The sequence below is a fragment of the Thermobia domestica genome, chromosome 2 (genome assembly GCF_964235325.1).
Source record: "Thermobia domestica chromosome 2, izTheDome1.hap1.1, whole genome shotgun sequence".
NCBI classification, from domain to species: Eukaryota; Metazoa; Arthropoda; class Insecta; order Zygentoma; family Lepismatidae; genus Thermobia; species Thermobia domestica.
The window spans coordinates 80,722,225-80,736,309 of record NC_137455.1 but is presented as its reverse complement, the minus strand read 5'-3'; the positions used below and the strand labels follow the sequence as shown (position 1 = coordinate 80,736,309).

General features: G+C 37.4%; 1 protein-coding gene across 5 annotated transcripts in view; it reads left to right on the top strand.

Moving 5' to 3' along the window:
* LOC145673308 (uncharacterized) overlaps positions 1-14,085 on the top strand; it is a 529,331-nt gene that overhangs the window by 55,411 nt on the left and 459,835 nt on the right. For 4 of the 5 annotated variants that reach the window (XM_081742911.1, XM_081742918.1, XM_081742924.1 and 1 more), the window contains one exon: positions 9,824-9,997. In XM_081742911.1, coding sequence (XP_081599037.1) covers positions 9,824-9,997 — 174 coding nt within the window. Of the gene's footprint in view, positions 1-9,823; positions 9,998-13,842; positions 13,939-14,085 lie in introns of all 5 variants that reach the window. The other variant, XM_081742931.1, reaches the window with a different exon arrangement.

Genomic DNA, 14,085 nt, shown 5'->3' with positions numbered 1-14,085 from the left:
GCTTGATGTTTAGCACTAGAGCACCCTTCATTGGTGGAGGATATTTTTTTGTGACCGACCAAATCAGCACAGACAACACTGATCGAAGATTTTTGTGAATCGGTGTAGAGATTCATCATTAATTGTTCTGTACATTCTATCGTCTCATCATCCACATTACCAGAACCTAATTTACTTAACAAGTATGATTTTTAAAATATACATTCCAATGCTTTCTTTTTTTCTTTTCTGTTTTAATTTCTGGGAACTGATTGGTTGTGATTTGGCGGATATTTTTTGTAAAATGCGTGCTGAACTTTCTAAACAGGGCGTGCTCACGAGTACTTACTGGCTGATTCGGAGAAATATAGAAGGTCGAGATTGTCTGCTTCCTCAGCAGTAGAAATGTTTTATTGATTTGCCTGAAAACAAATCTGACCTCGCAGCATTTCTTTCTTTAGAGCTGATTATATTATGTAGGCAAACATTGAAAGACGAACAGTTAGTTATCATATCAGTTGGATTTACATACTTAGTTCACGTGGAGTCATCACAGGAAGAAGACCTACCATTTCTGAAATCTAATCATGAATAGGCTGATACGAGGATAATACTTCACACATACCACACTTCCAGCTGAGGTTGTAAGCAGCTTCTCATTGACTACAAAGACACCGATGTTCTTCGTCGTCTTATACCTTTTTAAAACATTTAATGCAGAAGAAATATGGATGTCTACTAGAACAGCAATAAAATTACAATGTATTCCCATCCACACAATTGTAAATGAGCTCAACGATGAAATATGCCATTCCTGCCAGCATTCCGTGTACTTAATGGAAGCGACACCACCCCAATCAGTTCGCAGGAATTGGCAAAAAGAATGCGTGGAATGCATATTTTTAAAAAATCATATTTCCTAAGTAACTTAGGATCTGGTAATGTGGATAATGAGAAGATAGCACGTGCGGAACAATTTGTGGTGAATCTCTACGCCGATTCACAAGAATTCTCGTTCAATGTTATCTGTGCTGATATGATTGGTCACAGAAATCCAGACTAAGTTCCACCAACGAAGGGTGCTCTAGTGCTAAACATCAAACGAGCACACCTTCAAACACAGGGCGGGATTAAGGGAGGGGTTTACGGGGCTATAGTCCCGGGCCTCCAGGTCCAGAATAGATGTGATTTTGAAAAAATACCTTCCATCAATGAAGGGTGCTCTAGTGCTAAACATCAAGCGAACACACCTTCAAACATACATTTGGCGGCACGCCAGCGACTTGAACTTTTTGGTTGGCAAACTACGTATGGAAAAGTGTTGCTCACTCTGGTACAAACACTTATGTACCAGAAAATGATTCATCTAATGTGGATTCAAAATACTAAAGAAATATGTAATTTTGCAAATATTTTGCGCTGATTTGATATTATAATATAGAATATTATTATAGTTCTGCTTGTTTTCAGTAATTAGTAAGTATTTAATCAAGTTCGATATGATATTCTCATAAATTACATACAAATATAGTTACTGAGGTTTCCGCAAAAACATTTTTAAAGTGACCATTGAGAGAATACAGGCCCATTCGTGATTTTAGAAATACCCTTCAGGTGTACAACGATGTTATCAATCACCCTGTAAGTGGTGTTTGCCCATCCCACTTAAGCCATCTTTACATATGTTCTTACATTATTTATATTTTCTGCTTTTTCATTATGGTAAGATAAACATTTTAGTTAAAGAAATAACGAATTATTTTCAATGACCGGTGGAAATGTCGCACACAAATCGAGTTGAGAAATCGGAATTATCCTGAATATCAACTGTAAATGGACTTTAACACTATAAAAGACATCTTTACTTATTTCAGAATCTTGTGATCCTTAACGTGCGGTCGTATCAATTGACCAGAGATCTAGAAATGATCATGACAGTGCAAGAGAACTCAAGGGAGGAGGATGAGAACTGTTCTTCAAATATTGGAAAAGAATCAGCTTTTATCTCTGAAACAAAACCTTCATTGACTGACGTGAGCTGGAATTCAGTGGTGCCATTCGGAGCATCAGCTTTCGAATCAAAGCGCACTTGCCTTTAAACTTACCTCGTTGTAGGGCTATTTCTGGAAGTAAACCTAACAATATTAGTACTGTTGGAAAGATAATTGGTTAATTCCACGGGAATGTACACCAAAAGTGTATTTTCTAAACTTATGTGTTTCGCTTGTTTTTGTCACCCATATCTTCGATTGAGATCTAAAATTATGAATGCTATACAATTTGCTGCATTTTGTAAAGTGCTGAACTGACAACAGTGCTGATCCAATATGGCCGCTCTGTGAGACAAGCTGAAAGGCATATCAACTGACATTTAATTGTCAATCATTCATTTTATTGAGAAGAGAAGAAAAAGGTGTTTACAATTTTGAGTGCAGAGTACCGTATTGTGTATCACTACATATGCGAATGTTATCTACTTTCAGTTGTTTAAGTGGTATTTCATATTAGAGAACTGGTCTTGTGCTGTAGTGTGCGTCACGAAAAAAACACATTTTTTCCTGCTGAAAGTTAGTTATTGCATGTAACGGTTTAATACTTTCAATTTTCCTTCTTGATAGATAGAGCAACTATTTGCCGTGATATTGATTTGGAAACTCAAATAAACACAGACTTCCAATTACTGAAGTATATGTAGTGTGCGTCACGGGTAGTGTATGTCACGTTCAAGCATGGCGAAAACTGCTGCACAACGTCAAGCAGAGCCGGAAATAATGCCGAATTTCGAAGAAGAGAGACTCAAAAACAGAGAATTAGACAAGAAAGGAAAAAGAAAAATTTTACAATTGAAGAGAAGGAGCATATGCGAAAGAAGAAGAAGAAAGAAATGAGACGATATCGTCAAAAGAAGAAATTAAGCACAGCTATTGATGCTATGTTAAGTAAACAAGTACCAGTGCATCTTCACCTAACAAAGTGTTTTCATCTCGGTGTTCATATGGGAAAGCTATGGCTAAAGTTGAAAGAAGCGTACCTTATAGTTCGAATAAGCGTAAGGTTGTTGTTAAACAATTGTTTGAACAGTTTGCACCCGACAATAAAAAGCCAGTCAAGACACTAGATCAAAGTTCATCAAAAACGGCAACTGAAGAAGCAGCTATTCAGTTTTATTTAAGCGATGCAATATCTTACCAGGCACTGGGACTTCGAGATTGTTTAATCATCAGAGATTCATTCGGCAAACAAAAAATTCAAAAACGGTACTCGTTCCTAACACTCGGTGAAACAGTTCAAGAAACAGAATCCTGATATAGAGATTGGAAGATGTAAATTCTGTGAACTTCGGCCGAAACACGTCTGTTGAACGCGAACACCACCAAATCTTTCTGTGTATCAATCACGAGAATGTTAGATTACTGTTAAATTCATGTTCATTTCTGTCAAACAGCACAAATGATCTGATTTCGTGTCGTAGTGTGCGACGATGAATCTGAGATCTGTATGTTTCATACTTGACAAGAATGTGGCGAATTACCAAAGTTCGTTTCGCTTCTCAACTCTACTCAACCAATGGACACGAATATGGAAATCACCTATCAACAATAGACTACTGATGAGACTGGCAAAGTGCCGAAAGAGAAAATGTCAGGAACATTAAAGGAAGTGATTAAAAAACTATAGAATAAACTACCCGTTTTTATAGCATGCATTTATACTGCGTCACCAGGCAAATTATTTTAAAATCCTGACAAAATGGGGATGATTTAGTTTAAGGCTGAAGACGACGTGGACCTACTGATTATAGTGGAATTCTAACCACATTGGTCTTTCAACTGTACCCCCACCGGGAATCGAACCCGGGACCACGCTATCCGAAATCAAGCGTGCTAGCCACTAGGCTAAGGAGGGGTTCCCTGAAAGAAAATGTACCGGAAAACACAATAATCATGCAAATAAATTTTATGAAAACATGCTAAATCCTTTCTTGGTCGCTCAATAAGTATATTTGAGTTTGCTCTTTCATTTCTCGAATACCTTTCGACATACGCTTCAGTTTCATATTTTTTAAAAAGTGCGTTTTGGTTTCTAACAAACATTATTGAAACGAAACTACTGCACGTATCGATAGGCATTTGAAAAAATAAAAGAAACAATATACTTATTGAATCACCAAAATGCGTTTATTTATTTAACGAACACCAGATACGGCTCAGAGGCCATTTTACACTAAGGAAAGGATTTGGGAAAGTGTGGGCCAGAGTGGATTTGCTACGTACCATCCCGGCATTTGCCTGGTAGGACTGAGGGAAAAAAAGAAAAACCCGTCAAAATGGTCGGCAGCGGTATCGAACCCACACCTCCCAACTGCGAAAAAACGCTGTACCAACAGAGCTACCTCAGTAGCATGTTTTGGAAATACATTCCATAGTTGTAAGAGGTACGATGAATATCAAATTCAAACTATCAATAAGATTCCAAACAATAGGAAAATTTAAGTGTTGTCATTGAAGGAAGTGTAGTGTGCGTCACAAGTGAACTGTAGTGTGCGTCACAGAGAAATTCCATTATCATATGTTTACTACAGTGAAGTGAGAATGAAACGGTGGTTGTGAGAACACTGCATTCCTTCTGGAAAATGTTCATGTACAAAATACATTTTGTAAAGTCATACGGAGAAAGATTTCCTAAATTCAAAATATGAGTAAAATTGTACTTCCCTTTCTGTAGTGTGAGTCACGTTTTAGTGTATAAATATAACCGGGTATTTTAATAATTAAATACAAAAATACCAATATGTGGAAATTATAATATGTCCTTTCTATAATCATATTTAGTGGTTTGTATTTAAAAATCGTTATATTCATTACCATAGTTAAGGTTTAAACTATACGAGCATGTTCCCTTGTAGAGTGCGTCACGCGTGGAAATAGCCAATTTAATGCTCTACAAATTTAATTAGGGATGGTCTTTCCATATCTCAACTCATTGAGGAGATACAGAGCAAAAAAGAAAATATTAAGGTCAAAATATGTCAGGTTTTAATGTTTATGTTAAATTTTCCGAAAAACCGTTGGGTCTATCCAAAGCATGAATAGACAGAATCGTAAAGCACACCTTACAGATAAAACGGGAAAAAGAAATTCATTAATATCTTCATTCGTTTTGCAGATATGGTCTTTTATGAGAAACACTCATTTTCTAGCTTCAGTAGAGGAAGGAGGGGGTGTACGGGGAGAATTCCCGTTTGTATCAAGCGACCGGCGGTCTAGAAATGATTAGGTTAGTGAACTTGATGATTTACGACCACCGGTTTCTTTTATTCCCTCGGGTTGAACGAAACCTAATAATCACGTGTTCTGCTTCCCGACTAGAAAGTAATGCTACAATATGATACCGAAAACAACAGAAAGAAACATACGATTAGCAGAAAATAAACGGCACTTTTATACAGAGACAATAACTTACACTGAAGGTACTGCGACTCGTAATACCTCTGACATTACACAAGGAGTGAAATGGTCCTCAGAAGGGAATATGATCACTACAAATACTGATGCATGCTCTGCAGCGTGCTCCCTTTTTTTCACATAGTCGGCAAGGGGTTGTTTTGGTATGGAGTTCCCTTACCCCACCAGCGTTGTTGACAACTGCTGCATAATCCTTAGTGCATCTAGATGTGTTGCAAGACGTTTCCCCATAGCATCCCAAGTGTGCTTGATGGGATTCAGGTCGGGTGGAGCAAATAGACCAGTCCATTCACCAAATATCCTCTCGTTTAAGGTCTTCACCACTTGATGCTGTTCGATGCGGTCGCGCGTTATCTAATATAAGTAAAAGAAAGTTTGTTTGTGTATGTCTGTCTGTCTCTGTGCGGCCTGGGGACCAGACAAGTAGACCGAGATTTACCAAATTTTGGTCACGAGTACCTTGGGCCAGGCCCCAGACCAAGACGAAACGTATTTTTTTAAATTCGAACCAGAGGGGTCTCAGGGAGGAAGGGACATTTACCGGGACATGTAAAAGTAGTAGAAAATGACCGATATTAGTGTAAAGTCCATAGTTTTCGCGGACGTTGAGATCAATGGTGACATTTCCAAATTCAGCTACCACTATATGCGAGCCGGGATCACCTGCTGGGAGAAGGGCCATCGAGACATGTAAAAATAATCCAAAATGACGTATATCAGTGTGAAATCCATAGTTTTCACGGTCGCTGAGATGAATGGTGATACTCCCACAGGCATTGACTTCCAAATACAGCCCCCATCGGCTGGTGGCCAGAGGCTTTTTTTTTTTTTTTTTTTTCAAAATTCAAACCAGAGATTTTAAGGGGGCGTTTACCGAGATATGTAAAAGTAGTAGAAAATGACCGATATTTTTTTCTTTCGTTGTTCAGTTTGTTTACATAGATGTTTTATTTGACCCATGCGTAGAATGGGTATTTCAGCTAGTCATCCATGAAGATAAAGTTGGAGCCGACTGCACCTCTGGAAAGACGGCCGTGGAAAAAGAGTAAAATGTCACAACTGAGCTGTGAGTGTACCACGTTTAGAAATTGGGAAGTGTGCCCATGCAACAGTATGCCTCCTCATACAAGAACTCGGACGTCCAAAATGATCATGTACGACAGTTCCTGGGATCATTGCGTGTTCCTACCCCTCGGCAGATGAGTGTGCGTCCAGAACCACTACTCGAATTGAATCTGCCCTTATCAGAAAGAAACACGACCCCACTCCTCCTTGGCCAGTCTTAATATTCTTGGCACCATCACAAACGTGCCGCCTATGTGCCGGTGTCAATGTAATACAACCTAATGGTCGTCGGGCAAAGAGATTGCTCGGGTGTGGTCGCCACTGTGGAGTGTGAGATTTGGCGACTTACAATTCTTTTATATGTTTTTGCAATTGCACCTGCTGTTTGACATCCATCCGTTCTTGCCTTTTCACAATAGCGGTCGTCCTCTGCTGTAGCTGACAGTGGTCGTCGTCCACCTCTCCTTCCTATAGGCTTGCCTGTAGTTCAGTATGCTCCTGATGCACGTGAAAGTACGAAATGTAGTGTTGTGAGCCATAATAAACTCCTGGACCACGCTCATCATATTTCATACTTCTTCCAGTTTCCGCCGTGTGAAGGCACCCAAATGTCTCCGGACCATGTTGTTGAGAGTGACACCACTACGATGCACCTTAATAGCTCTTACTGACACATACTATTTCATCCCTTTCATTCAACTGTTTCGTGTTGCGGAAACAGGCCCATTCGGTGCTACAGTTACGCTGACGTCACGCTATGCAACATATTGCTCGCTGTGGACATGTGGAAAACCTCTGGCAACATGTTGCCAAGCGTTCCTTCATTTCAATCGACTATGCAATATTTTGTGTTACTTTATCTATCTCGTCTTGAAGTTTCGATCGCCAGTGTATATATACACAAAGGTTTGTACTTGTGTAGTCTAATATAAAATTACTGATTTCGCTTTGCGAAATGAGATAAATCAGTAGCAAATATCCTGTAAGAACTTTCAGCTATATACTTCGTTACTTATCCAACTGCAAACGATTTGCTCTTTTCTCCGAACTACTACTATAAAATAACTTGAGAAATCTTTAATGCAATTGTGGAATATGTAAATCATGATGTTTCTAAATCAAGGAAACCAAAAATATTGAAATTGTTTAATGTATCGATCTAGTATTGAAAGAGAGACTTTTTTAATAATGGACAGAACGTTTAAGGATAATGTGAAAGCACATTACCGGTACCGGAGAAAGTGAAATGCACCGTGTGAGCTGTGGTATATGAAGCATTTATACTTTATTAAATTTATTTCTAAGTAAGTAAAAATAGTAAATAGGTAACGTTTATGCAAATTACATGTTAGTACTGGATGAAGATAGTTATTCACAACACGGCGGTGGTTACAGAATGTATGACTCTCTCTTGACTCTCAGGCACGTAGGAACTAGATGATGTTCGGTGTCATTCAGGTTCCATACATCGTCCTGAATCACATGCTTTTTCTAATGCGCACAGAGTTCGTAGGTCGCGGAGCAAATATTATCCCAGCTGATCCTACATATGCTCTTGACAGTAAGATGGTAGTATCCTGTAGAACCATAGCCGCAAGATGCTTTGGAGCTCGTGATCCGGGATGCTGTTTTTCATACGTTAGAAAAATGGCAGTAAGTGGGGCTAATCTCATTGACATCAGTTGGCTGTCAAATGATACTTGTCTTAAAGTCACAGTTAATAACCACTTTTACCACAACTTTAAATATAGGGATCGTATAGTGTTTCACAATTTGAGCCCAGTGCCGCTTCTAGACACGGCGCACAACAACTTTGCACTTGAGAGACGTAATGCTCTTCGCGATTTGGCTGCCGTCTGACCATGATTTGAGAGGCAGGGAAGCCAAGTTATCAACGTTGCCAACTGAAATAAATATTCGCCATGAATCTAAAATGTGAGGTATTATTCATAATTCGTACGTTGTACTTTTTCATGTATATATATCTAGAGCATTGTTAGTAGACGTTGCACTAGTCTATACACACTACACTGAACCAGACAGAGTACGATAATAACACCCTCGCAACCACAAACATCTTATTTTCAATTTACCAGCACACTACACGAAACCCAGCCAAAGGACAAACCTTATCATACATCAGAAATATCTTCTTTCGAGGAGTGAGTGAGACATGTCTCTTGTTCTAAGCGAATGGAATGCTACGATTGCCAAAATGTAGCATGTGTTCTGATGACCAACAGCTGTGTGGGAAGATTTTTTTTGTAACCCAAAGGTCACAAATAACAAGGGTGAAAGAATGTTTACCACTCAGTACTTCTTAGCATTGTGTTGGTGATGTATATAAAACTGAACTTTTGTGTTTTGTAAAACTATTTTAAAATATCGTGTGTATCTCTTCTTTTGTGTGTTAATATCGCATTGTGTGGAGATATTTGTATTGGTTGTTCTTTACTATTTTTTACGTCGGCATGTTCAGGTATATGATACATTAAGTTATTCTTTAATTTTAATAAGTGACTTCAAATTCTCTTGTACTTTGGTTAATTAATGCTATGATTACGGAAGATAAACGATCGTTTTTTTTTTTAAAAAAAAAAAAAAAAAAAAAAAGGGGGGGCGGTGCTACGATCAGAAGTCAAAGTTGGGAAATGGTATATAATGTCAGAGCTTGCTTTGAGGAAGACAGACAGAACGATGGTCCATGATTATCAAAAGTAGTAAAGAGGATGTGTAATAGTTTGCAAATAGGAAGACATTCAGTAATAAACTAGTTTTTTTTCTTTATTAACGGCTAGGATTTACTACTGAGAAGTTTGAATAATCGCGGTTGGCAACACATCTTGCGCATGCGTGGTATCAACCATTTCCTCTCGTTTTCATCTCACTCACTCGGAAAACAACGGTTTCAAAGTGCAAAGTTAGCTTGCGCCATGTTTACCATTGCTGCGTCGTGTTCACATGCATTCACGGTCGTTTCAGTTTAGAACGAAGCGTGATTCATCAGAAAAGGCAGATACGATATAACTTAACGAATGACCATCTACCAGAATACTAATAACATATGCTTATCCCGTTTCATCTACAAAACATTCTGTTAAGTAGCCAACCTTTTAGGCTTAACTGTATATCATAGAAAGAATAATTTTTTGTACTTCTGTAAAAGAAAGTATTTTAGTTCTATTCTCGTCAAAGAATTTGTGCTTGGTGAGTAGTTGACGATGTAGTAATGTTGTAGATAATATTTACTTCTTTAAGGATAGTTGAACATTTTTTAGTTTAGCCTATAAATATTTCAATTCTTTCTCACACAGAAAAGAAAAGCACTGTAAAACAGTCCAGTTCTGCTTATTCAATTCGCACTCTGTCAAACAGTCTACTTGAGAAGGATGTTCCTGACATTAAAAAGGACATTTTTCATTCTCTGTGTATGTCACAAAGTGCTTCTAATGTGAGAATGCGTGCTACTGTTGTTAAATGTTGTTCAGGTTAGACAGCTTATCTTTGTATATGTAGTTTATCTTAATATATATACATTTAAGAAACTGTATATTTAAAATATACAATCAATGACAAATAAGCTATGTGGAAGCATACCTTACTCTCGGAAAAATAATTACTCTACACTTGATTGAAAGGCATTTATATATCAAAGATACCGAAAACGTATTAAAAGTATTTATTGAGTGCTCACCCAATGTCGTCTTCTACAAATTCAGTCGTTGTTATGTTATTGTTCACTATAATGAATTTTATCGTAGCTCCTAGCATTTGCTCTCTCCCCCTTCTAAAACTTTTGATAAGTGTTTTACATTCTAAGTACCTAATTTATGCACCGAAACGTATATATACATGTCATGATACAAAGCAGAGAAAGGACTAATTGAATAATAACTAATATAATGTATAAAGTATTTATTGAATACACTATTTTAGTAGATTTTGCTACAGTAGGCTAATATTTGTTTGTCTTTGTAGTAAAATTCTACTAGTATAATATACAGAGTGCGCAGAAAGCAGATTGACATATCTTTTTGTAAACATGTTGAAGTTGCCCATCTACATCATAAAAGTATTGTGAAGGTTTACAACACTCAGGTATTATACAATTCCTTGTGGTAGAAAACACAATATGCTTATACTATACCGTACCAATGGATTATAGCCTTTTGCAGTACAAATTAATATTGCTGGCATATTCAGTATTCTCATTCAGCATTAATATAGCACCGTAAATAAACTAATTAATTCAGACACACAGTCTTGTGCAGTTTCTTGTTAGAATCTTACGAAAATATTGACGTTCAAAATTCTGCTTCCTCCACCAAGCAAATAATTTATATATCTTTGAAAATCAGTTCTGAAGCAATCATTCCAGATCTCTGTAGACATTCTCGGCTTCTGATTATAACCTTGTAGTACTTTTTTGCCACTATTAAACTTGATTCCCGTACGCCAGCCACCATTTTTTATGCTCTTTTTGAAAAATGAAGGGGAATATTTTACTTACAAATTTTATTTGTTACGGGTTATTTTCTCAGTTCTAGTTTTCTACGAAGTGATTTTGTGTTTGTTTTTTGTTTTCGCTTTTGTAGGTATACAAATATAAGCGCATGAGAAGCAACTAATTACGTGTTTCATGACTACCAAAGTTGTAAAAGTTAAACTACTGTAACATTGAGACAGGTAATATTTTCTGGTGGCTAGTGATTTTTTAAAATATTGAATTGATAACGGCACTTCAACATTTGAATCGTTTTTTTGTAAAATGACACATGTCAAGTTCTGTCAGATACGAAATTAAAGAAAATATTTTGTTTGCTACGCGTAGATACACATTTTGTGACATTTCTGCATTGTCAAGCTGTTGCCTACATTTGGTATATTATAAATATATATAAATGGACGTTTTTGGAGAAACTATACAGTGTAGTACCGGTATAATTTTTCTCATTTTTCTCAAAACTTGGTTTATCTGACATGTGTCGTTAAAAAAAAAAAAAAAAAAGATTCATTTATGTTTCCGTTAGAGTTCCGATATACTGTACTTCACTTAATTCCATTAAATTGTGCCACTCCACTTAATGCTGTCAGGACAAGGAGATAGCTGTTGCGTGACTCTACACTTAGTGTGAACAATTCATCCTACGATCCATCTCCACTGGTCTAGTGGCTGGCGCGCGCCTTTGGCGCAGAGTCCTGGCTTCGACTTTCGGTGGAGAAAATTGGACGCATTACGGTTGTTCGAATTCCATCATACTGAAGTCTACATCTCTTGTAGAGTCAGTGCTGAAAAGAAACACTAAGTTCCAATAAATAAATACATGAATCACTGTACGGTAATAAGAATGTTAACCACCAACAATAAGTAGTAATAACAAGGTAAAAAGACATTAAATTAAACCCAGGAATACGTTTAAAGATATATATATATATTTTAATGCCGAAATTTTCAATGAGAACCATCACCTTCGTCAGTGACTTATTTATTTACATAAACATACCCTGTTGTTTTAATCACATCTCATGGCTTCCTTTATATAATTGAAAACAATTTCAGGTATGGGTAAGCAACATCTTGAAAACAAAATAGATGTGTATGCAGGATGTTTCAAAACAACACCGACAACGTTTGGAAAGTGATTCGTGACACCAAGATGAGACAAAAAGTATAAACCAACGTGGGTGCAGAAATTTGTCATTTCGGAGATATAAGGTGCCGAAAACATGAAAAGATGAACTTTAAAGGTCCATAGCTCCAATACTATGGGATCTACCGTAGTCGGGTCAAAACTTCACTTAGAAACTAATATGTGCGCTATCCAAAATTACATGTTTCAGAATCCTGTGGTACTCACGCAACCATTTTTATAGAAGAAGTTTAGCCCCGAGCATATAATATGAAGTATTCACCAACTACCTCTATAAAAATTGTAGCGGAAGAACCGCAGACTTCTGCAACATGGAGTTGAGTTGAGTTTAACGCCCCGTTCAGCAGCGAGGCTATATGAGGCGTGGATCTACTGATTAACGTGGAATTCAAACCACTTGAGCTCCCGCCGGGAATCGAACCCGGATCTCCCGCGCCAAAGGCGCGTACGCTAACCACTTAGCTACGAAGGAGCTCCTGAAACATGGAAATTCGGATAGGGGACATACTAGTTCCTAAGTGAAGTCTTAACCCGACAACGGTAGGTTCCATAGTATTGGAGCTATGGACCTTTAAAGTTCATTTTTTCATGTTTTCGGCAGGCTGTAACTCCGAAATGACGGATTTCTGAACTCATTGTTGGTCTATACATGTTGTTTTATCTTGGTGTCAGGAATCATCTCCGGGACGTTGTCGGTGTTGCTTTCAAATACCCTGTATAAACTATACAATGACGGATAGTTGCAACAAATATAATATTTTCAAAAACATTAATGTTCCTGTTCCAATGACGTATTAAGGCGTTCCGTTGTATTGTGGAATATTGTATTTATTTATTTTTATGTTGGTATACTTCTGCGTGCCAGTAACATGCTGGAAAACTAATTAGTTTTCCCCCTTCTCAATAACTAGTTCATAATAACTGAAACACGTTTGGAGATCTTTCAATACATAGAATTTCTACTTCTTATTTTCTATTAAGAAGATACGGAGCACCTGATATTTCTGATAAAGTTTGTAAGATGACTGTTCATCCAATGGCTTCAGATTTCAGATGTTGATGGATCGAACACTTGTAACCTTCCTTGTCGCATACACCGGCCAGTCAGACGTCTGTAATCAGTACTGGTGGTGGAAGACACAGAGATCTTGCCCAATGTTCTCTAGCTCATGTCTTGGTAGCAGTTGACATTTGGAAACAGCATTTCTCTGTCCCCATTATGACGGGCGTAGAGTTATGCGGCGATTCTGGCTAGTCATCGGGTATATCCCACGTCCATTAAGGTATCAGGGAGTAACTTCTACCTAGGATAACGTAAATGTAACCGTGCAACTTGCACGGACTAACAATCAGTAATGCGAGACGATATCAAAAGGATTCGGGTCTCCCCAGAAAGTAATCCCTGGAAATTTGATTAAGCACAAAAGTTATAACGCGTTTCCAAGTCCTTGACAACGAGCTAACGCCCCTACGTCGTAAACATGAATTACATAAAATAATAATCAAAATGACAATCCTGAAACAATGACATACACGAAATTCTGTTCATCGAAATAACATACTAAATATTACACATTTACTTCTAAAATAAGGTAAGTAACATTTAAAATCATTTGAATCAACATAATTCAACATATATCTTAAAAAGGATGCATAGTAATGCATTTTATTTTCTCTTTCAGCTAATGATTTTCAATGGTACACTAGTGTTCTCTCTTCGACCAAGATGTTCAGGTCAATATTCTCTACGACGTGACGTCCTCCTTCTTTAATTGCAGGTAAGTAGCTTTACTGTTAGTACTATACCTTCATGTAGTTCCCTGTAAATTATCTCTAATTAGTAAGTTGAGTAGAAAGGTACAGTAGAGTAGCTGTAAGTGTGTTATTTTGTGTCCCATTTCCCTTACATAATCATTGCTTTTATT